The sequence below is a fragment of the Eretmochelys imbricata genome, chromosome 18, assembly GCF_965152235.1.
Source record: "Eretmochelys imbricata isolate rEreImb1 chromosome 18, rEreImb1.hap1, whole genome shotgun sequence".
In the NCBI taxonomy this organism is placed as follows: domain Eukaryota; kingdom Metazoa; phylum Chordata; order Testudines; family Cheloniidae; genus Eretmochelys; species Eretmochelys imbricata.
The window spans coordinates 22,374,612-22,398,555 of NC_135589.1; the positions used below are offsets into that span (position 1 = coordinate 22,374,612).

At 61.8% G+C, this 23,944-nt stretch overlaps 2 protein-coding genes across 2 annotated transcripts in view; one reads left to right on the plus strand and one right to left on the minus strand.

The window, feature by feature from the left end:
- ESPN (espin) overlaps positions 1–2,543 on the plus strand; it is a 79,966-nt gene extending 77,423 nt beyond the window's left edge. Inside the window, exons 13-15 of the mRNA XM_077837355.1 lie at positions 2,008–2,087; positions 2,180–2,191; positions 2,396–2,543. Of these exons, the coding sequence (XP_077693481.1) occupies positions 2,008–2,087; positions 2,180–2,191; positions 2,396–2,543 (240 nt within the window). The remainder of the gene's footprint in view (positions 1–2,007; positions 2,088–2,179; positions 2,192–2,395) is intronic.
- A 4,804-nt stretch (positions 2,544–7,347) lies between these two features.
- TNFRSF25 (TNF receptor superfamily member 25) lies at positions 7,348–21,818 on the minus strand. Its single transcript, XM_077837395.1, has 10 exons — positions 21,685–21,818; positions 13,480–13,711; positions 12,983–13,114; positions 12,614–12,766; positions 11,874–11,952; positions 10,206–10,264; positions 9,504–9,611; positions 9,326–9,363; positions 8,546–8,711; positions 7,348–8,338 (listed from the first exon to the last, which is right to left on the minus strand). The coding sequence occupies exons 1-10, from the start codon at positions 21,712–21,714 to the stop codon at positions 8,052–8,054; spliced, it is 1,284 nt and encodes a 427-aa protein (XP_077693521.1). The 5' UTR covers positions 21,715–21,818; the 3' UTR covers positions 7,348–8,051.
- Positions 21,819–23,944: the final 2,126 nt, after the last annotated feature.

Here is a 23,944-nt window from a genome sequence, read left to right on the forward strand (position 1 = left end):
ACGCAGTGGTGAGAACCGGCTCCTTGGAAACCATCAAGCGACCTGGGAAAGGGGGAGTTAGGGGAAGGGTTACTCGCTCCACAGGTGCTGCCTCCGATGCGTGGCACTGTTGATTAGTCAGGACATGTGCCGAACCCTGGACTTCCCACATGGCTTTAGTCCTGCCCAGCCCTTCGATGCCAAGAGCTCGGCTGTTGCCTGCGTTGCGGTCAGAGTGCCCCAGAGAAGAAGCCATCTGTCTGTAGCCAAAGGCGACCGGTCCCACACCAGGCCGGGTTCGTTCTTTCAGTCTTAGGGGAGTGGTTGGGTTGGGGGAGCAGCGATCGGCTGTAGGGACATGGGGCTGAGCCCCGAGAGCCGTGTCTGACAGCAGCCAGCGCCACGTGCCCCAGGGGAAGGCATAAGAGGCCTGCAGCAGTAGATCTGGGGGAATCTGCGCCCCCACACTGGGTCCCATCTTGGTCGCCCATCGTTAGCACTTGGCTGAAGACTGAGGCGTAAGGGCCAGGATCCCATCCTGTGGAGTTACTCTGCGATCACACTGCTGGGACGGAGAGCAGGCCTGGCCCTGCCCGTTCAAATCTATCTCTGGAAGTAAAGGCTGAAAGACGGTCCTTTTGGCCAACTCTTTGGTGGCCCGGGGGAGGCTGGTGCTTTTAGTCCCATTCCCTCATCAAACACTAAAATAACATCCCCTGGGCTAGCACTAACGGGCAAAGCCACCAACCGCCCAGAGGGAGGATGCTGAACTAACCTCTCCCATCCCAAAGGGGCTCTCCAAGGCAGGGTGAGGCAGAGTGCTGGGAAGACCATGGGAACCTTGCACTGGCTACTGCCTAGGCTGGACCAGTTTGGTCCTGGCTGCGTGTGAGCTCCCCTGCCAAGCAGTGTTGAGATCAGCCATCGCCAGCTTGCAGCAATCCTCCACCACTCTTCCTCTGGCTTGAGTTCACTGAGTCACACAACCCATCCCCTGCCGTGGTCCCGAGAGATGCCCCCAGCTGTGCCTGAGAACTGTCCTAGCAAGCTGGACAGAGGGGCTGCGGACATACCCACCCACGCACACACAGCTCGTGCAGCAATGGACAGCGCACTGGGAACGCTGGAGGGATTATTTGCGAAAAGGCCCATGTGGCGTTCCCAGCCAGCAGAGGAGCCCGGTGTGTAGCCAGCCAGAAGCAGGGCATGCATCTGCCCCTCCATGCGGTGCCATTTCTACTTTGCTCTTAGGCAGGCCCTAGGCAGGATGGTGCCCGTACAAACAACCCTCCAGCTCCTTCGAGGCAGCAACCTCTGCTGGCCGCAGATCCCATGTCCCGCTCAGCACGATGTCTCCTGTGAATTTCAGCCCTTCAGCACAAGTGGAGCATTGAGCTCCTGGCCCCTTGCCTAACGGCTCTGCTAAGCTCTGGCCAGCCCCGGGTACCAGGAGCTATCCAAGTGTCCCTCCTCTCCAGGCCAAGCCACTCAGCTGAGGAGATTTCTGCTGACTTTTGGCCAGGTGGGGGTGCGTGTGTTAGTGGGGCCTGGCCCTCCCAGAGCTGTCTGACTCTAGCCACAGCTACTCCCTGTTCAGGGCTTGCTGCGTCAGGGCAGTGGTGGTGCCTCGCTCTCCATTGCTGTGTTCCCTGGGGTGAGTTGCACACCCTCCTTTCTGGGGGCAACAGCCCGTTCTTTGTAACCTTCCATGTGTCCTCTGGGTTCTCCCCTGCCCTTGGCAATGGTGGCACCTCTGCCTTTGCCCACAGCCTCTTGGGTCAAAACTCCTCCAGATGCTTCATCGCCACCTGAGAGCCATGGAATTCCCTCTCCCACTTTGGCAGCCCTGCCCAATCGACCTGCCATCTCCCCTCGTCGCTGCTTGGGCTGGTCCAGCTCCATAGGGCCGGCCTAGGCGAGACGTGCCCTCCAGCCTAGTCCAACCGATCAGCTCTCCTGTCCCTTCTGCCCTCTCTCCAGCTCTACAGGTGCTCACTGGCCTCCTTAATGCCTTTTACTGTCTTACAGGAGAAGGAAGAAGAAGCTCGCTTGGCCACCATGCCAGCCTGGAGGCGAGAGATCCTGCGGAAGAAGATGGAAGAGGAAAGGTGAGCTGTCCCTGGGCTGGGGCATGACAGTGGTTGCCCAATAGCTGTACCGCTGGGAGCTAATTGTATTTTCTTTCTCCTTGTTTTCACAGAGAGCAAAAACGGTGAGTCCTGCTTCTCCATTTACTTCTCAAGTAGCCTAAGAACCCAGTATGTTCACTCCTGGCCAGGTCTTTGTACCCTGGCAGGGCCAGACTAAGCAGGCTTGTGTGTTTTGCTTTACTTATACCCTTGCTCCACACCGACCAGTTCAGCCTCAGGCGGCTCTTTGCAACCAACACCCCCATGTTTGTTTTGTTTCTAAACAGAAAAGAGCAAGAAAAATTGAAGCGAGAAGAGGCGGAGAAGGAGAAAGAGCAGTCAGAAAAGCTCAGGACTCTTGGGTACGATGAAACAAAACTAGCCCCCTGGCAAAGGCAAATCATCCTCAAGAAAGGGGATATAGCAAAGCATTAGGCGCTCAATATTCCATTGCTCCTCTTGTGAAGTTAAGAACTTTCTTCCTTAACGTGAGCTGTTCAGTAGGCCGAGGAGGGGCCAGCTGCTCTGCCCCGCTGCAGACACTACCAGCTGAAAAGTCATTTCCTACCTAATGGCCTAGTGTCCATCCCTCTAATGAAATAAATGCAATAAGTGTAACCACTAACATATCGCAGAGAACTCTGTCCCTGTCTAGCAACGCCCTGGTGTTCCACGTCCATAAACAACTTAGCTTGAAAGAGTTTTAGGGCATGGGTAAGGTTTTCAAAAGTGGAACTCACAAGTGAAATGAAGTCAGTAAGTAGCTGTGTATGGGATCAAAAGAAACGCCTCATGACTGTAAATGTGGTCGACTCTGTAGCCTGTTCTGTTCCACATAAAACCTTCCCTTCACCTTAATACGAAACAGCATTCCTTTAAGTGTCCCCTTGCACAGGCTTTCCACTCCTTGTCAGTCATTTGTTTACCATAAAATATACTTTTACCAGGAATAGTGGAGATCCTCCAAGGCTATGCAGACAGGCTGAACATTGTGTGTACATAGAGTCAGTTGCTACTAATATATGTTCTGTTGGTGCCCTGTAGATGCTGGCGTATAGACCATGCTTGGGTGTCATTTTCATTTTGCAAAATGGACATTTTAAAAGAAAATTTATAGTTAAAAACAGTTCTGTGCCCCTGTCAGGCTGATGCGAGCCGTTTCTTCAGCTGCCATATTACGTCTAGCCCCTGCTCCCGCATTGGCACCATGGCCATTAGAACAGGGGGGGTCCGGTCTGTTTTCTGTACGTTTTCGTCTGGTGTTTCCTGGAGCTTCTAGAGGGAGATTTTCAGCTTGTTTCTGACCTAGAACTTCTACATCTTCACCAATAAAACACTAACCACCTCCCGGCATTTCCTGTTCCCTTCTGTGGTCCCCTCTCGCCCGCCACACAACGAGCTCTATCCACGCAGCCCAGGGCCCTGCTCTCCGAGCACCTGCCGGGTGTGCACCGGGGCATGAGGCCAACAGGCCGCGGCATGCCCTGTGCGCTTAACACCAGCCCCCAGCCGGCTGGGCCTCGTGGCTTTCCCCCAACAGCCCCTCTCCCTTGGTCCCCGTGCCAGAGCGCCAGCCTGCGGGAGGAGGGGCGGTGCTGGCTGTGTGCCCTCACCGCCACCCTGGCCCTGCGCCTGGGGCAGCCTCTCCCCCCGCAGGGAAGGGGGAGGCCTGTTGTGAATCCCTGGGGGCTCCGCTGCATCCATGCTGGGCCTGCCTGGGTGCTGCCCAATGCAGTCTCAGAGCATGGCCAGGACATTGCTTCTCCCACCTCACTCCAAGGCTTACTGGCTGGGCCCAGCTCTCCTCCAGCCCCCGCCACCCCGACAACCACTCTGCTGGCCCCTGCCCAACCCTCCCCTCCCCACTGACCCCTGCCCAACCCTCCCCCTCCCCTGGGCTCTGCCCCCGCAACCCTCCTCTTCCCGCACTGGGTTCTGGCCCCTGCCCAAACCTCCCTTCCCTCCTCCCCTGGCTTTCCAGGCCCATGCCCACCAAACTTCACCCCCACCCCCAACACTCGCTGTGGGTCCGGGCCCTGCCTTCCAAGCCCTGGGCTCCTGTCAGTGGGTTTGTGCTTAGTCTGGGATCCTGGGCAGGGTGGGAAGCCCGCACTAGCTGATAACCCTGCAGCCAGCCTGAGCATGGGTGCCAGCCCTGTAAAGCTGCTGGGACTTTCCATGCCTGGTGCGGGGCTGGCTGAGCAACCTGCCCAGTGAGTCACAGCCTGTTGCGGCCCCTGCCGCACGGGCATCTGTTTGTTTTCAGGAAGAAGGCACCAGACATCCACTGATACTCTTCCCCGTCCAGTCCCGGGCCTGGGCAGGTTCCAGCGGGTCACTTCCAGGCCCAGAGGTGGGTGCCCAGGGCCCCAGCTTCTGGGATTGCCCACCCTTACTCCACCCGGGGAAAGCACGGACCAGCAACGCAGAGAGCACTGAGCTGCCCCTGCCCAGGAGTTGGGGCGGGGGGCGGGGGTCAGCTCTGCTTTCAATTCGGTCACATCCAAGACTTAAATTAGCCCCCAATATTCATTCCGTGGCAAGGGCAGGAACAAGTGACCAGGGGCAGGACCCTGCCAGCACAGCCCAACTGGGGCAGGCCTGCCCCTTCTCCAGGGAACTGCTTGGGCACAGGACAACCCCTGACAGCTTCTGCCAGTTCCTTGATTTTCTCTCTTGTTGACGTGGATTTTCTTTGGCTATGAACGTGCAGCACTAGGTACAGATTCCCAGCGCCAGCCTGCTCCCAACAGACCGGACAATGCCTCTTCAGAGCAACAGACCCGTTGAGGCCAAAGACAGCTCATGAGCAAAGGCCAATTCCACCAGCTGGAAAATTGATATTATCTAAATATAGACTCTGGGAGAGGCGACAAGGGCCAGGACTTTGCCCTGCTACAGACACAACCTCGAGTCAGCTCCCGCGGGGGTACCCGACCTTTTGGTTCCAATTGCATCTGCCCCTGCCACGGACTCCTTCCAGAAGGCAGCATCCTTTCCCTGTCCTCCTGTGGCAGGGCAGCTGGGCCCTTTGCATTCCTGCCTCTCTCTAGTTAGCTACCCAAACTTCAGATAGAAAAAGCCAAGCGAGGGGAGGAGAGCAGGACCTAGGCAACCCGAGTAAGTGGGTTTGAATTGCCCTGAGCCAGCTTGCTAAATTCATTAAGGCAGCCCAGAGGGGAGTCTAGTTCATTTAACAGTAATTAGTTAGCAAATATTATCATTAGCTAAGCACTAACAAAATTAACCACATGCATTGACATCAGCCCAGCCCTCTGGATTGCATTTCAAGAGCCCCCCAGCATCTGCTTGGTTTCTTGGTCCATGAGGTATTTGGGACTGTCCAGAAATAAGGGATTGGGAGCAGCTGGTTCTCCCCAAGCTCAGGGACGGGGGATTTCCCGGCCTCCAGCCCCTCCCAGAGGAAAAGCCACACCTGAGGCTGGGCAACACCACACGGATTTATTGTCAGTTACAGACACAGGGGAAGAGCCCTGTCCCCGGTCCCTGTCCCCCAGCTCTGCTGTTCCCTGCAGCATTCCAGAGCCCACTTTAACACGCAGCCCCAGCCTGCCGCAAGGCAGCCTGTGCTCCCAGGCCCAGCTGGAGCAGAGAGACTTGCTCAGGAAGGTGCTGACTGCTCCTTCTCTGTACACGGAGACACGGCTCACTGAAGCCCCTAGCACTAGGAGCTGGGGCACCTACGGTCTGACCTCAGTGACACTGAGCATCTCCAGCTCCCCTGGGGCTCAGCATGACCTGCCCCACCACAAACACCCATCGTTAGGCACCCTCTCCTTAGCGGAGACCCAGGCAGGGCTTCCCCACCCCTCTCCCCAGCAAGAGGGCTGAGACCCCTTTTCAGTTATGAAGCAGCAGCAGTGGGTGTGACATGTAACCAATTCTGATCGGTTTCCTCAAGGCAACATGGGGTATAAATAAGGTACAAAACCGCCACCTTTCCTCAGCGAGTGGGGAGAGCCCCCAGCTCGGAAGAGGCACCGACCTGTTGCAGCACAAGAACAGAACGAGTCTGCCCCTGCTACTGCAGGACAGAGCCAGCAATACAAATAATTGACATAAAATGTCTACAGAAGATAAGTAACAATACTTACTGGTACAGTGCTCCAAACCCCCCGCCCCAGCCCTCCCCCGGGGGCTGCTGGACTAACGCACTCACAGCTGAGCTGGCCACTGGGGGATTGGAAAACCTGCCCCCACCTGGGCCGAGCAGAGGCCCCAGGTGGCAGTAATCCAGCCCAGCTGCTTTTAAAGGCTCCCACGTGATGGGGGAATTTTGCAGATTGCCAACAAGGCAGGTCTCCTGGGCCGTGCCACCCAGCTGCCTGTCCCTTTAAGGCTCTGTGCAGAGGTGTGTTGTTTCTGGGGGAGGCAGCATTTTTGGCGAGCATTTTTCTTCCTGAGTTTGGCCACACAGGCACGCACACAAAGTGCCTTTTTCAGCAGAGACGGCAAGCCCTGGAGTGAGGCCCCTAGAACAGCTGCCATCTCCCTGGGGTGGCTTAGAGTCGCTAAGCAGGCTGGGGGCAGGCGAGGGACCCGGGTATGGGCAGTGGGGAGCCCCAGGGGATGCTGAGCCCATAGGGAACACGAGAGGAGTCACCCCTCTGCTTCATCAGGTGCTCGTGTTGTCGGGTCAGCACTGAGCACAGGATGAGGCCCCTCAGCTCAACTCTGATCTGGCTTGGTCCTGAGCCCCTCCTCCAGAGAACCCTGGGCGTTGACACTAGGACCAGCCTGTTGCTGGCAGCATCTCCTGCCCCCGGGGCTCAGTGAGCTCCACTGCCCGATGCAGGTTAGCAGCATCCCACACAGGGAAATAGGGCCAGAGCGGTGAGCTGACTGGCCCAAGGTCATGCCCTGACTCAGCAGCAGGGCCCAGGGGACTGCCTGGTGCCCCGACTAGCCAGGAGACACGCTCCCTTCCTTAGCCAATGGGATCTAGGAAGCTGCCCAAACTACCAGCCACGGCTGGGAGAGTTAGCACTAAGCTGTCAGCAGGTGCTCCAGCCCTCCTGGGCTTCTCCTGCAGCCCCCGCACTGGGCTGCTCCGTGGTGCTCAGCCTAGCTATGGCTGCTTAATGCAAACCAGTGCGGGAACGCTCCATGCCCTGTTCCTGGGGCTGGCTGAGCAGGGTTTGATTTGCAAACCTAGCAGGATGGGGGAGGGGCTTTCCATCAAGCCCCCGATTCCCGCTTCAGAGGGAAAGCTGGGGTTCCAGGAGAGGGCCTGTTGCGTCCTGCCACTGGGCACGGCCAGGGAGGGTGCAGAGGGCTCTCCAGGGCCTGCGTCCTGTGGGGCGGGGGTTCTGGAGAGGCCCGTTTGGAAATGGAGCCCAGCTGAGGCTGAGGGCCGGGCGAGGGAAGCGTGACTCAGCAGCACAGAGGCAATGATGCTGAGACCGACCCTCTGCCTGCCTTGGTCGGCTGCCACCACCAAGTCTGTGGCTCCAGGGGTGCATTGCTCCCCCCGCTGTCCTTCGCAGGGTGACCCCCGGCACAGCTCTGCTGCCATCCGCACACCCGGCTCCTCGCGGGCGGAGATGTGAAGCCAGGTGGCACTTGCAGGCTTTCCTTACAAGGGGAGGGAGTGGTGCTGCCCGCTGTGTGTCCCCTCTCGTCCCAGTGCCGCCATTGTGCAGAGGGGCCTGTGCTGGCCCCGGGCACAGCACTGCTGCGGGCGTTGAGAGACCTGCCCTCCCGCACTAGGGGCCAGGGACGCAGCTTCCTGGCTGTAGAGCAGCAGCCAGACCTGCTCCTCCAAGCGCCAGGCCACAGCAGGCCCTGCCCACAGCGACAGCAGGGCTGGCTTCACTGGCCTGGGAGAGGCCTTCTCCTTCCCGTCCCAAGTCAGAGCCCATGGAGGGGAGCCGGGGAAGCCAGCCCTGGCTAGCAGCCTCAGCCACTCGCTGCTGGGCAGGCTCACGGGCACCTCTGCAGCCGCTGCCTCAGCTCCTCAGCGCAGCCGGCCAGCTCCATGCGCTCCAGGGCCGAGAAGATGGACTCCAGCGTGGCATTCTTCTGCTGGTACCACCTCTTCAGCATCTCGTACTGCTGGTCCCGGACGTGGGTGAACTCCAGCTCCACCACCTCGATCTCGCCGTCGTGCAGCTCCAGCACCCGCATGAACTCCTTCCAGCGCCGCACGGGCACTGTGTTGATGATGTCGTACAGCTTGCTGCCCTGCGGGAGAACGCCAGGGAGGGGCCCTGCGGGACAGCGGAACAGAGCGTCAGCCAGAGCCCGGGGCACAGCAGCCCTGCAGAGAAGGAGGGGCTGAAGGGGAGCCAGCGATGAGCTGTATGACATGCCTGTGCCAGCCCCGGTGCCCCGGGTGGGGGGCTTGGATGGTGGCAAGCCGCTGGGTGGCTGTATGTGCCGTGGCATAAGGCGCCTTTCTGCAGTGCGTGGCTTACTTGCTGTGTCCTGGGGCTTGGTGGGCGACTCCCAGGTGTCCTGGCTGCCGAGGGGCCTGACTGGACAGGCGTTGCCGTTCATTTGCGATGGCTCCGTGATCTGAAGGTGGAGCAAACCCTGGGACTCCAGGGGCTTTTCTGCGGTGCCAGACGGACACGCTGAGACCTGGAACAGAAAGAAGCCACTGTTTGCGAGGGAAGCCTTGATCTCTTGGCGGGCGGGGAGCCAGCAGCCGGGTGCGGCAGGGCAGGGGAGAAGTCTGCCGAAGGGGCAGCTCCCTACCGGGCCGGGGCAGGGGGTGGGGGCTTCCTGGCTGGGCAGACACCCTGGGCCAGGTTAAGTTGCTCTGAAATAAGAGGGAGAATGTGCCTCGTCCATTCAGTCCCCAGCCCCTCTGCTGAGGCTGCCAGTGAGGGGGCCTTGAGCGGGGGTGGGCACCTGCTCACTGGGAACTAGCTGAGACCCATCGAACGCATCTCCTCGTGCCAATGACCAACCTGCAGGGGAGAACTACGGCCCTTCACCTGGATCCAAACTAGCCATAAATGGCTGCAAATGCCCCCAGCCTCCAGGTCGCAGCACGAGCAGGGCCAGCAGCCATGACCATCCCAAGCAGCATGGGGAGGTGGGGGGTGGGGGGCTGGGCGAGCGCTGTCACATGCCATGGGCAGCCAGACCCCGCATGGGCCCCGCCGATGGCGCAGGCAAAGGGTCGCAGTCAGCATGCTCAATGCATTTAGGCCCAGGCCAGATCCTGTGTGCCCGGCCTGGGCTCTCACCTGTTGCAGCCTCGAGTCTTTAACTGCTGCGGCCTCACCTGTGAGGAGAGAGACGGAGCCATTAGTCAGCTCTGAGCACAGGGCCTCCCTTAGCCCAGGCCAGGGGCTCTGCTGTGCAAGACTCCGAGTCGAACGCGAGGGGAAGGCTAATCACTAAGACATCGCGGGGGTGGGTTACCAGCTGCTGGGGAATCCTTACTGAGCATCTTCCTCTTGCGGTAGATGACGAGCGCTCCCAGGAAGAGGGGCCCCATGAGGCCCAGCAGGACGTACTCCAGCCCGAAGCCTGAAACAAAGACGCAGGGGAGGTCCCAGCTCAGTTGCCTGCAGCATGCTCTGCTCACCTCCCCCTTGAAGCCCTGGCGCCAGGGACAGCCTAGGCAAGGCTGGGGTCGCTCCTGCCGGTGCAGCTGCTTTGGGGACTTGCCCAGCCGTGCCAGAGTTCAGCCTGGCCGCAGCTCCCGGCACACACCGCCCTGGACGCCAGCACAAGGGGCTGCCTGGCTCAGGAATCACAGGACACTTACTCAGATCAGGCCCTGCCCCAGCGAGCCGCAGGAGGGGGCGGGATGGAGCCGCAGCGAGGTTAGCTGGGGGCCGGTGACGAGCATGTGGGTTCCGGGGGCTCGATACCACTGCTCCTGGCTAGGCAATGGTGCGAGGAGGCAGGGCCTCCCCTGAGCGCTGAATCCCTGCAGTACCCGCCCCAAGCCCCCCCCCGAGTAGACCTGCGTTCGCCCCTGTAGGCCAGGCAGAGCCTGCAGCCCCTTGAGCACATCCTGGCCCAGCGCCCGCCCCTGTCCTGACACCCCCCGTTCCTGCCATGCCATGCCATGCCATGCCATGCCAGCGCCTCCCCATGAGCCACCCTCCCACCTACCTTGGCTGCTGCCACCACATGGCCTGCCGCACGCTTCTCCGCACTTCTCGGGGCTCTGGCTGCAGAGGAGAATGGTGAAGAGAAACAGAAAATGGGCGTCTAACCTGTCCTTTCCCAGAGCGCCGGGAGAGCAAGCGTCTTGGCACTAGCTCCGGTGTGGCTCGGTCAGGGCCAGTGTCCCACCGCCAGCCCTGCCACGTTCCATGGGCGGCTTTGGAGATACCTTCCCACGCCCCCTGGTGCTCAACACCAGACAGCTGTTTGGTTTGACTAGGGGCTTGTCTACACATGACAGTCAATGCAGATTAAGGCAGGGGGTGAATGGCAAGTGTACTAGCTGTGCCTGACCAGCTCCATGTGTGGCCACTCCGATTCCAGACCAAGGAGTTGTGACGAAGCAGGACTGTTCTTAATGTTTCCTCTGAATAGTGTGGGGGTGCCTCAGTTTCCCCTAGGCAGTTCTTAAGTCTCTAGGGGGTGGGGTAAGGGGGTATGATCATTGCAGAGCCCTAGAGGGCAGGTGTGTGCAGGGGTCTGGACACAGAGAATGGCCGACACCCTGTTTCCTGGCAACTGATGGTCTGGGCCCTTCCCCCCTGCAAGGTGAGAGCTAAAGGGTTGGAGAACAAAGGAATCAGGTGACCTCCTGGCCCGGGGAAAGGAACAATGCCCAGAGGAGGAGGGGCTGGAGGGGGAGTCAGTTTGGGGCTGATTGGGACATGGAGTGAAGTGCAGATGTGGTTGTCTGGCTCACTGCCCCCCAAAATGGACCCAGCTGAGGGGTCCTGTTCTCTGCACCTACAAGCTCTGTGTTAGTCCATGTTCCTGTCATCTAATAAACCTCTGTTTTACTGGCTGGCTGAGAATCACGTCTGACTGTGAAGTTGGGGGGCAGGACCCTCTGGCTTCCTCAGGAGCCTGCCTGGGCGGACTGGCTGTGGGAAGCGCACGGAGGGGCAGAGGATGCTGAATGCTCCGAGGTCAGACCCAGGAAGGGGGAAGTTGTGTGAGCTGTGTGCCCTGCAGACAGGCTGCTCCCAGAAAGGAGACTTCCCCAGAGTCCTGCCTGGCTTCGTAGGGAGCAGTTCCAGAGCATCGCCCAGGGACTCCGTGACAGGAGTTAATCAGGAACAATGCGACATGTAGACAATCCCCATGTTATCTGGAGTGTAGACCTAGTCTCTGTTCTCCAGTCCATCACCCTGGTGTCTGCACATGGCTCCATGTCTTGCACACACAGGCTCTGCTGGATGGGTCACGTCCGTTTCACACCAGGGGGTTTTGCGAACCCCAGGGACTGGTATTTGCTAGTGACAGTGTGAGTGGTCAGCCAGTCACCTGAGAGTGCTTCTGCTCTTGGATGGGATGACTGAACTGTGGCAGGTGAGCATCGCAGATAAGGCACTTCCCAGCCTGAGTTTGCTGACAAACCATCACTGTGAAGTTCTGGGGCTCATAACTATTGTCCCAGCCTGCTGGAGGGCCCCTGCCCAGCGGGAGGCATGGAGACCACCAGGGGCACAGAGCTCGCCTCATTAACAGCTGGACTGGCATCTGCAGCCAGTGTGCTGAGATCTGCTGGGTGAAGCTGCCCTGCAAATCCCCTAGGATGGTGTCTAATGGGAGAGCTGTAGGGGGAAGCAAACCAAGAAAGCCCAGGGTAGTTACGTGGCACATGCTCGGCACTCGCTGCCCTCCAGGTAGAAGCCAGGCTGGCAGTCCCCACACTGGGCATCCTCCTCTGAACCTGAAAGACATTGCACATAGCTAGCGCCTGCCAGCGAGGAGAGGGGTGTGGCCTGGGGGTAAAGGAGGCAGGCCTGTCCTCGCTGGCAGGCTGCAGGTCAGCAGGGGCTCAGCAGCTGGCGTTCGGCACATGCTCCTGGGCTAGAGGGCCTGGGTGCTGCTCAGTGTCGGCTCAGACACCGGGCGCTGAGCTCACACCAGCAGGTGCTCGCCTAGGCAAAGCTGTTCCCTCGCCCCTCGCGTGGGCTGTAGGCCGAGCGGGCATCGGAGATGGCAGCCCACCACTGAGCAGCACTCCCTCAGCCAGCTGGGCCATGGCCTGAGGCCACAGCGAGCCTCGGGGGGCAGGCACAACGCAGCGAGGCTGGGGGAAAGCAGGGCGGGTGTAGCAGCTTGAGGGGCAGTGGGGCAGCGGGGGCAGTGCAGGGGGCAGCAGCGCAGGCGGAGAGCTGCTCGGGGGGCAGTGGGGCAGCGCAGGGGGCAGGCGAGGAGCTGCGCAGGGGGCAGTGGGGCAGCGCAGGGGGCAGGCGGAGAGCTGCTCGGGGGGCAGTGGGGCAGCGCAGGGGGCAGGCGGGGAGCTGCGCGGGGGTCAGTGGGACAGGGACAGCAGCAGGGGCCAGTGCCAGGATCCAAAGGCAGCAGGCAGTGCTCTGGACACTCACAGTTCTGAAGGGTGACCCTGCCCTTGCACCTGCGGCATTCCTGGCAGGTGAAGTCTCTGCAGGTAGGGTCCGTGCACTGCCGGAAGTGGCCGGCCCCACAGCCGCACTCGATGTCGCTGGTCTCAGTGCAGTTCTTCAGCACGACCTGGGAAGCTGAACACAGGACAGGCTTCCTGAGCGGGCCTCTGTGCGGAGGGGAGGGGAAGGGGGCTGCTTCCTTCTCAGGGTGTGGCCCACGTTCCCCAGGCTCTCTCCTGCCCCTCGAGGGCCCCGGCCAGTGGGGTGGGGAAGGGCTCGCCGAGAGGCTGGCAGCTCAGCGCTAAGGCGGCTGGGTTCCCGTCCCAGCGAGGGGCCTGCCCAGCGCCTTACCTTGCGCGTGGCACTCGGAGCACTTTCGACATTTCCGCTCCAGGTTCTGGAAGGAGAGGTAGGTGCCGTGCGGGCAGCTCTCGCAGGCCGTGTCATAGCCACGGCTCGTGCAGGGAGCCCTCATAAACGTTCCTGCAAACAACACCAGCCGGGGTGAGCGTGCGGGTTAGTCGCAGGTCGGGGGTGACCTGGGATACCCAGGGGCTCGGGCTGGCTGACTGGGTCGGCCCCTCCAGGCCAGCAGCAGCCTCTGCGCGCCCCATGATTTGGAGCAATGCCCTGCCCCTGCCCCCCCATTCCTTCCTGGAGGGGGGTCCTCGTGCCGTGACTAGAGCAGGGAGCCCTGAGTCAGGTCCGGGCGCTGCCCGTGGTGCCTCTGTAACCTCAGCAAACCACTGGCCCAGTTCCCCGGCGCACGGGGCCGGACTCGCTCCTGTTTGCAGAGCGCTGAGCCGGGCACAGCCTTGGTGCTGGGCTGGGGGTGTGCCGAGCCTCACCTGCCGGGCACTTCTGGCAGCAGAGCTTGTCTGTCGAGTACCAGAGCTGGTCAGCCGCACAGTTGTTTCTAGCCACGTGTCTCTTGTTTCGCTGGTGATGGTGCAGCCCCAGTGCAGAGTCAGCTGGGCTCCTCGCCCTCCTGGGCTCGCTGGCAGCCCCGGCCGCCCGTGGCTTCGGGGTGCCCAACAACGGGAACCCACTGCCCGTCAGCAGCAGTGCAGCCAGAAAGCCCTAGGAACAGAGAGGGGAACGTTGCCAGGGACTGGAGCTGCTGCACCCGCCAGCCCCGCGCCCTCTGGGAGCCCAGAGCTCAAACCGAGGGGCGGCCACAGGTCAGCAGCAGCAGCCAGGCCTCAGCTCGCAAGAGGAGCCTTCAGCTAACGCTTCATTAGCTGGCCCTGGTTTGACACTTGTAGCTCGTGCCCAGCCCTGCACCGAGCGCTGGGGCGCCGAGGGTGGGACAGGCTGACCAGAGCCCACTGCCTCGTCCCACCCAGGCTCCAGCGGAGTCCAGAGCAGCAGGTGCTGTGATCGCTGCCCTCAGGGGGACCCTGTCGCATGGGAGCCTGGGGGAGGTGTAACCAGAAGGAACCTTGGAGCATCCCCCACGGCAGTGCAGGAGTCAGATGCACTCTCGACTCTCCCAGGCCAGTGGGGAGGGCTGGGGCCTGGGACTGAGGGAGCCTAGGTGCTATTCTTGGCCATTCCACACCTGCTGGGTCACCTTGGGCAAGTCACCGTGGAACCGGCTGCACCCTGTGCCTCAGTTTCCCCTCCCATCCTTTGTCTGCCTCGGCTCTATAGGGCAGGAACTGTCTCTCACTAAGGGTCAGTGCATGGCCTGCTATAATGGGGAGGGGGCCTGGGGGCTGATCGCAGCTGGTGCTACTGTACCAGTAGTAAGTGATCAGCCCTTGAAACCAAACCCACTTGGCTTAGGTGAGGGTGCCCCAGCTCCTCCGCTAGAGGGAGTCAGTGCATTGCAGCTGCAAGGGGCCTGTGTCCTGGAACAACCATGGTCCTGAACCTCACTGGGAGATGCGGCAGGAAAACCCTGCACCTGGGCCTGGGGCTAGCATGGTGCTTAGCCCACCCAGCCACCCTTGCTCCCACCCCCAGGCTTGCCCTGCCTGTCAGCCTGCGTGCTGTCAAACGCAGAGCCTGATCCCGCTGCAGGTGCCCAGCTGATGTAAGGGCAGGGCTAGCTGTCCTGTGGCGTAGCAGGGGTGCCAAGTACCCCACTGGGGACCACTCAGGGGGTCAGGAGAGAAAGCCGGGCTGGGGTCATGGGTGATACGTGAGCCCAGCTGGATTTAGGGCCTGAGTTTGACTGAAACATCCCTACGTCAAGTCCCAGCCACTGCAGCTGTGGACTGCAGCTGGGGCTTGTTTCCAGGCGCTGCCCCACACCCAGCAGGGCAGGACACTTGTTGGGTTTGTTACTGAAAGGCGAGCTGCTCAGCAGTCACTTGACTCCAGGAGCTGGAGCTTTAAGAACACACCAAATAGCATGAGGTTCGTGCTAAAATCACCCAAGTTGGCAACACTGCTGGGGCCAGCACCTGCATGAGCCAAGCTGCCAGCGAGGAGCACTGCATGGAGCCCTTCCTGGCAGGGCGGCTGTGGAGCGCTCTGCATGACTAACCCACCAGAGCACTCAGCCCCCTCCCCCTGGGAATGCCCCCTGCCAGCCCCTGCTGGGTATTTTCCCCTGCCTGTGTCAGCCACTTGGCGTGTGGCATTTGCGCAGAGCAGCCTCTGGCTCACCGAGCCACTGCAGGGAACACTGGGTGCGGAGGTGCCTGGCCGGAAGCAGGGGCGACCTCAGGCCAGGCTCCTGCCATAGGTACAGATTCTGGTAAAGGAGGAGAAACGGGCCGTGTGGTTAACACTGAAAGGGCACCGAAAAGTGTTGCATAAGCATCCTGGGGCAGTTGTTCCTGTAAGTGGCTCTGAGCTAACCACTTTCCTAGGAGTCGGCAGGCACGGTGCTCGTGGCAGCAGGCTGCTCAGCAGAGCGGAAGTGGGGCTCCCAGCCCAGCTAGCGTGCTGAGGCTGTCGGCAGGGCCCCGCCCCCTACTGCCGCGGCTCCAAGAAGGATGCTGTGCAGGCAGGATGCGACCGCCCTTCTGGGCCTCCAGCACTCCCCGCATGCCGCCCGACAGAGCGAAACTCAGTACCGGGGTGGGACCAGACCCATCTCCATGGGGGTGTGATATGGAGAAGCGGGGCAGGGTTGGGCACAGGCAGGACTGGGCTGGCAGCGGCCAGGCCAGGCCACGAGCAGCCTCCTTTCTGCTGGGAGCCAGGCGGCAGCGGGGCCGGTCTCACGGGTCCCATCCCAAGAAGGACTGCATGTGGTCTGGCAGCAGCCAGCTCCCTGGCGTGGCAGCATACTGTAGCCCGGGGTGGGACGCTCCCGTGTCCTGGTGTGGAGACAGCCCCCTGCAGCGCCGGCAGGCCCAAGCGATGACCGGGGGCGCTGGCAACCCTGCTCAGGGATCCCCTCCCACGCACAGGGACACCACCCAGCTCGTCAGCCCCCGGGGTCCAGCCCCCCTGTTGCCACAGAGCCACAAAGCCACTGCGAGAGCCCAGGGATCCCTCAGCGCAGGCCCAGGGCCTGGCCCATCCCCGGGAGGAGCCCTGGTGTAGGGCAAGCCCAGCAGAGAGCAGGTGGTGGGCCCCGTCAGGCAGGCACAAGGCAGGGCCCTGCAGCCCCAGCTCAGGGCATTGCCAGCACCAATGAAGGCCAATGGCATTTTGGGATGTATACGTAGGGGCTTTGCCAGCAGATCGAGAGACGTGATCGTTGCCCTCTATTCGACATTGGTGAGGCCTCATCTGGAGTACTGTGTCCAGTTTTGGGCCCCACATTACAAGAAGGATGTGGAAAAAATTGGAAAGAGTCCAGCGGAGGGCAACAAAAATGATTAGGGGACTGGAACACATGACATATCAGGAGAGGCTGAGGGAACTGGGATTGTTTAGTCTGCGGAAGAGAAGAGTGAGGGGGGATTTGATACCTGCTTTCAACTACCTAAAAGGGGCTTCCAAAGAGGATGGATCGAGACTGTTCTCAGGGGGTAGCAGATGACAGGACAAGGAGTAATGGGCTCAAGTTGCAGTGGGGGAGGTTTAGGTTGGATATTAGGAAAAACTTTTTCACTAGGAGGGTGGTGAAGCACTGGAATGTGTTCCCTAGGGAGGTGGTAGAATCTCCTTCTTTTGAGGTTTTTAAGGTCAGGCTTGACAAAGTTCTGGCTGGGATGATTTAGTTGGGGATGGGTCCTGCTTTGAGCAGGGGGCTGGACTAGATGACCTCCTGAGGTCCCTTCCAACCCTGGTATTCTACCTCAGCAGCTTGAACCTAGCCAGTCTGAGCTGGGCATCTCTGGCTGCTCCTTTACTTCCTGGCCACCCTGCTCTACCCAGATCAGGGCAACCGGCCAGCGCCGCGCCCTACCTGAGTCTGTGGCCAGGCCACGCTGCGCGGGGCAGTCCTGAGACACAGCCTCAGCGAGTGCAAACCAGGCCCCATGGCTCTGCTTTAAAACGAGAACTCGATACGCTCCGGGAGGACAGGCCCATCAACGGCTATTAGCCAGCACGGGGCGGGGATGGTGACCCCAGCCTCTGTTTGCCGGAAGCTGGGAATGGGCGACGAGATGGATCACTTGGTGATCACCTGGTCTGTTCATTCCCTCTGGGACACCTGGCATGGGCCACTGTCGGAAGACAGGATACTGGGCTAGATGGACCTTTGGTCTCACCCAGTCAGGCCGTTCTTATGTTCTTTCACCAGCAATGTGGTGCCATGCAGAGATGGTGCCCAGGCCCCTGCCCCTGGGGCACCATGGGCAGCTTCTGGGGCTGCTAGACTGCTCTCACATATGCCACGCAGCCACAAGCAAAGCCCCGCCTTGGCCCCCCTTATTCCCCTGGAACAGGGCAGGGATGTGTGTGTTGCTGCCCTCCCTACAGGGCTGGAGAGCTGCGGGTAGCATCATGGCCAGGTCCTGCCCCAACAGCACTAAGTGCCTCACCAGGGACAGGCTTTGCCTCTCCCCGGGGCCCTGTTCCACTGGCATTGACTGCCCCCCCCACGGCCCCATCTCCTCGCTGAGGCGGCTCCACCTCCCTGAGCCATTGGGGCTGCTCCCAGCTGTTCAGCTCACTGTGGCTGGAGCTAGAGGCACCCCGGGGCTGCAGGGGCACCTGGGGGGCGGTCTCGTGCTGCCAGTGATTTCCCGGCCCCCCCTGGGCGGGGGAGGTGTGGGGGCTGCTTTGGGGAAAGCTCAACCACTGGCATGGGACACTCAGCGGGAGTGACAGCACCAGCCTGCGCGTGTGCCTGGCATTGTGGGATAGCGTTGCCGGGCCAGCCCCCACCACACGGCCACTTCCACTGGCCCCAGGGCAAGGAGGCATCGCCCCGTCGGCCTGGCCGCTGGCCTTCAGGGCTGGGCAGCAGGGAGAGCCCAGGGCCTCCCATGGGACATGATTGTGTCACTCGCTGTGCCCATGGGCTGGGGCACTCGGGGCTCCTTGCCTCGCCTTTCCCTGCCCCACCGTACCCAGCCCCTGCCCCAGAGCTGCTCTGCTGGGTTAGGCAGAGACCATGGCCGTGGGAGGGGGCCACGCTGGGGCGGGCAGGGCAGCAGAGGGTTAATGTCAGTCTCCTATTTAATCTCTGCCGTGGTGCTGAGGTGATTTCCTCCCTTAGAGGAAGCCGGGCCCAGCTCCCCCTCGCCTCTGATGGTATCGCACCAAGTACGTGCCGCCCAAGTAGGTCAGGGCTGCACACCACCTCCGGAGCCGCTGGGGAGCGCCACACCCTGACAGCCCCGCAGGGAGGGCCAAGGCCACTGGGCCCAGCTGCGGGCTGGGCTGACCCCTCTGCGGGGCACCAGGGCACTGGGGGTCTCGCGCCCTGGTACTGCTCAGGGTTTAGTGCCCGGGGCCGCCCTGCGGCTCAGGGCCTGTTGTGCTGCGGGCTGCACGCACCCACACGCACCCCCACCCCCCAAGAGCGGACGGTCACCAAGCCCTCAGTGCGAGCGCCTCGAGGTAGAGGCTTTGTGTTGCGCAGGCAGAGCCTGGCGCAGTGGGGCCCTGACCAGGGGGGCAGAAAGGAGGGGGCTCCAGGCACTGCAGACCACAACACAGCCATACGAGCCAGCTCCACGGCGTGGCCCACCAGCTCCCTGAGTGGCTCCGGCGGGGCAGCCAGCCCACACTCCAGCACCGGCCGTGGGGCCAGCTGATGGGCTCTGGCCCTGACTCCCTTCCTCCTCAGATGCATGCCCAGCCCACCGGCCACAGCCCCTGACCCCGGGTAGGAGGGAGCCTGCCCCAGGCGAAGGCCACACGCCCGCCCCCCAGCCACCACAGAGCCTGGTACATGGTGTGTTGTCACTCTGGGCAGGGACGCCACAGACATGGGACAGCTGGGTCTGGTCCTGGCCCTGGTGCCCCTGGGCTGTCCAGCCCCGGGTCTGGTGCCCAGGATGTAACGCAGACCCTGCTGGCTGCCCGCCCAGCGCCTGGAGATGGCGGCTGATCACAGGCCGCGCTGGCCCACGGCTCTCCCCGCCCACGCACCGAGCTCCCGTGGCACCAGGCGGGCCAGCGTCAAGCCCCCTTGCTCTCCCACGCACAGCTCTCCAGAGCCTGGCCCCCCAACCCCCGTGCCAGGGCAGGGGATGCCCTTATCCCCAGAAAGGCCCTCGGCCACTCCACAAAGGGGCTGCAGGGCCCTGCCAGCCCCGCCACGTGGGTGTGGATTCCTGGAGATTCTGGCCCGTGGGCGGAGTTCCGGGTGAAGATAGCCCCGATTAAAGGGCTGCATCATTTTCTCTTAAATCTGTCACAGCTGTGCTGGAACCTGCCCATGAACTCACCCATTTGCATAGCTCCATGATCAGATCGTGGCCTGGTGCTGGCAGGCTCGGGAGGAGGCCTGGGCCCCTCCTCCCGCCCCCCTCGCTGAGTCAGTGGTGCCTTGCTGAGTCGAGGTGCGATCTTCCCCCGGGCGGCTGCTGCAGCTCCCACTGCCTGCCTTCGTGTTTCCCCGCTGGGGAGCGGGCCATGTGCCCGCTCGGTGAGGGACAGGGCAGGGCCCGCTCCCCCAGCCAGCTGCACCCATCTCACACACTGGGCTGCCTGAAAGGAGCCTCGCGCCACACGCCATGGCCACGCTCCCTCGCTTCCGCAGGCTCACACCCGCGCCCCCTGTGGCCTTGCAGTCCCCCCGTGGCTGCACAGTCCCACCCCTCAGCCCCGTCACCCCCTCGCACTCCCCACTCCGTCACCCCAAGGTGCTGCTCAAGTGAATTTCCAGCGGAGAGCCCCGGCCTGAGCTCTCACCCCACTGCAGGCAGTAGCAGCCCAAGGCCCCCACGCCCCTCCCAGCCGAGTGCTGAGGGGACGGGGAACCTGTCTCCTCAGCCTCCCTGCTGAGCTGGCGCCTGGTGGAGTCTTTTCGGCCAGCTGCAGCTGGCCTTGTCCTGGCAACGCCAGCCAGCTCGTTGCCCCACAGGGTGCCAGCATGTGCCCATGAATGAGCCACGCTGGGGCCCAGTCAGCCACTGTCTGTCAGAGCCAGGTGCAGAGCCGGGCTCCTGCTCTTCTCCCCGTTCCCTTGGGGCAGAGAGCTGCGGAGAGGAGAGCTGGGCAGGTGCTGCCCTTTTAAAGAAAAGCACTTTCGCCTAAGCAGGCCCAGCAGGGCGGCAGGAAAGCAACCGGGCTGGAGCAGGGCTGGGCGGAGGTGGGGAGCGGCACCCGTGGAAGGGGCCTGGAGCGTCCTGCCCCGAGAACAGCCCTTCCAGGCTGGTAGCAGGGGCTGAAGTCACAGCCTTTCTGTCCCACCAGCGCGAGCGGCTGTGGGCCCAGTGCGCAAAGCAGGGAGGGGCTCCAGGCCAGGAAACGCCGCTGGTAGCCCCAGGCCCTATCGCCCAAGCAGAGGCTGGACAGAAGCACCCTGGGAAGTGAGCAGGCCCCAGCCACGTTCCTAGGCTGCTCCTACAAGCAGGCAGCCAGTGGGGCAGAGCCAGCTGCTTCCCTCCCCAGCCCCATGCAAGTGAGCCCAGGGCGGCCCCCAGGCTCCACAGGTACATGGCTCGGCTGGCACAGGGAGCACGCCGGGACCCGAGCCCGGCTGAGCACAGCCCCCTGCACCAGCTGACCCCGGTCCCACCCCGCCGTAGCTTGGTCTAAAAAGTGACCTTTGAGCAGGACACTTGACGGCAGCCCTGCACGCAGCCCGCTGGCCAGAGGTGGCACGGGTGCCTGGCCAGGGTGTGACGTGATGTAAGGCACTAAACCCCAACTTCCTGCCAAGCCAGTTAGAGCGCAAGTCCTCGCTGCAGCAGGATGCAGGACTCCGCCAGGACCCCCAGCACAGCCCCCTTTCTTCGTCTGTAAGCGCAGGACTCGGGCCTCAGCCCCTGGACTCTGACAACAGCAGCTGGGCTGCCCACGAAACACCCCATCCCGTGTCCTCAATAGCGCCTACGGTCTCCGTATTGCTCATGTGAACCATGATGGCACGCAGCAGCCAGGGCAGGATGGGCTGGGTGCTGTGCATACATATGGGGTGGAGACATGGCCCCTGCCGCCAAGAGTTTGTTCAGCCTGACACACAATACAGCAAGCTTTGCTCTCTGCTGGCTGGCTCAGTGTGCTTGTGCACTGTTCAAATGCTACCACAGCACAGCCCAGAGGCGGCTGCATTTTAGGGTTGGGGAAGTGATCCTGGCATACCTAGTTTGTAAAGAGCTCCAGAGCCCTCGGGATGAATGAATTTATGATTATTGTTAACTTGGGGCAGCTCCCCCACACTTTCATTTTCTCTCCTCCCTGTCTTCCCTTTCCTGGAAAGCCCCTGGGACTCTAAAGCAATGCCTGCATCAGTGAATTCAGCTGCCTTCCTGTAAACTTCCCAAGATCTCATGGGGGCATCAGCAGTCCACTGACTGGGTCCCTCATGCCTGAGATACCAAGCAGCAGCTCAGACCGAGAAAACAGATTTTGGCCTGTAGGAACCAAATTAACGATGCAGAGATCTGGCCCTCATCCCCAGCCGGATCTCCTGGCCTCTCCTACTTCCCCCTAGCTTCCCAGAGCAAGGCTGCACCAGCCCTGGGCGCTTCCTGCTTCACTCTAGAGCAAGTGAGGAACATCCCAGAGTGAGCAGGACTTACCCCAGCTGCCTTCAGGGCCCAGCTCTCCATCCTCGAGCCCTAGAAAGCCAGCTCATGCCGGGGCGGGGTACGGGGGTTACTCGCGGGAGCTGGTCACAACCCAGCGGCAGAGCGAGGCAGCAGCTAATCCATGCTCTCAATAACCCCCCTGGCGACGAGTGAGCTCACACCCGCTCAGCTGAGGCTTTTACACCAAGCCCTTGTGGGAGGAAATCCATTTCTGGAAATGAGTCCGGGGGGTGTGAAACCACGACAGCTACCGAGGGCGGTGCGAATGCGGGGAGGGGCCTAGCTGGCATGGAAGCAGATGGGCAGGGGGAGGGGCGGCACAGCTGCAGGGGCTGGTGCTCCTGCCCCTCCCTGCCGGGAGCCAGCCCCCTCCCACATGTCCCATAGCCGGTGAGTCCCAGGCCCAGAGCCTTCTCCCAGCGGGGCCGGCCTGGGGCTCTCCTGCAACCCGCCTCTCCAGGGCAAGCACTGCCAGGTGTCAACTAAACACCTTCACAGCCCAGCCAGCCCCAGCCCCAGCCCCACACAGTGAGGGCCGACCCTGATTCCCAGAAAGCCTACGGACACCTCACCTTGGGGCTGTGGAGAAAGGGCAGCTCCATCCCAAGCAGAGGGCAGCGAATGCACCCGAACACTACCCCTCAGCCCAGGGCTCCAGCCCACCACCCTGGCTTCCTGCACCACAGCCCGAGGTGGGGCTGGGGCCCAGCCCTCTCCCACCTGTGGCTTTGTTCTCCAAGGCCTGGCCTGGGTCCTAGCACGCCGGCCTCTGCCCGCCTGCCCTCACCAGCGATGGCCAGGGAGGGCTCTGGACCCCATTTTTGGCTGGAAACTTGGAGCTTTCTGTGGAATGCAGGCACATGTCACAAAAAGGGGTTGAGTTGAAACCCCAAATTTCAGGTGGGGGATGGGGCCTCACACGAGGGCTGGGAGTTTTCCCAGGGAGCCATTAAACCCCCCAGGCCAGCACAACCACAGCTGCCCAGCCACTGCCCCAGCAAGGGGCTCGTGCTGCCATGGAGCCAGGGAAGGGGGAGACTCTAAAACTCAAGAGAACCTGGCAGTTTTATCAGCCTGCCTCGTCTCATAGTCCATCAGCCCAGAGCCCTGGCCCCGTGCTCCCGCGCAGGGCTGCAGAGAAGCAGCCGAGGGTTCATGCCCTAGCCTCTTGCCAGGGACGCTGGCACCATGGGTATAGTTTGGGGGGCAGAGGCATTGCCCCCCAAAACTGCAAGCCTTGGGCAGGCATGGAATCCCCCCCCCACACACACACGCATGGCCCAGTTGACCTGCCTGGTGCTGCTGCCCCGCCCCAAGTATAGAAGTCAAACCACCCCTGTGGCTGGCACCTGGGAGCAGAGCTGTGGGCGGTCTTCTCCCGCAGCAGGTGAGTGAGGCTGACCCCCCGCACTGCAGGCCCAGCTGGCACGAGCCACACGCCGCCCTACACCAGCTTCTGCTCCTTGGGCCTAGCGCCATGGAAAAGCACAAAGGCTCATGGGAGAACGGCTGGAACTGGACCCCCAGGCTGGGGCCTGCCCCATGGTGCCTAACCCCAGCTCTGCCACCTCCCAGCATTCACGGGACCCAGGAAGCTCAATGCCTGGTGCTCTGGAGCTGGCGTGCCCGAAGTAGCCGGGGCTGGATTCTAGCCATGCCAAGATGCCTTCTCACCCCTCTGACCTGTGGAGGGTACGGGGCTGGAACAAGGCTCTGCACCTCACCCCGTGTCAGGGGCAGGGCTGGAGGGCATACGCGATGGCTGCTCTGGTTTCCCGGGGGGCCAGGTCGGCTGGCAGTGTTTTGCGTGGCCCCAGAACACAGCCAGCCGCCCGAGCAACTGCCAGCCAGCAGCTGCAGGGCCCCCACCACACCCGCACCCTTGTTAAAGGACAAACAACAACTGAGCGCACACGCACTGTCTTTAATGGTTCACCTGGGAGGCAGTGGCGGCAGGACGGGACAGCACAGAGCAGGGATAATGTTCAACGGACAAGATGGACTAGCCCCAGAGCCAAGAGAGGACTCCTGCTTTGCACCCTCCAGGGCAGCCCGGGGCCCAGCCATTCAGCTACCAGGGGCAGGGAGGAAAAGGGGAGGCAACGCTGCTTCCCTGCCGCAAACCAGCCAGGACGCAGCTTCAGAAAATCGACACCAAGCTTAATAAATATGCAACTTTATATACACACATCCATGGGTGAGCGTGCCTGCCCGCGGGGCTGGGAACGACCGGGCAGAGGAATCTGCCACC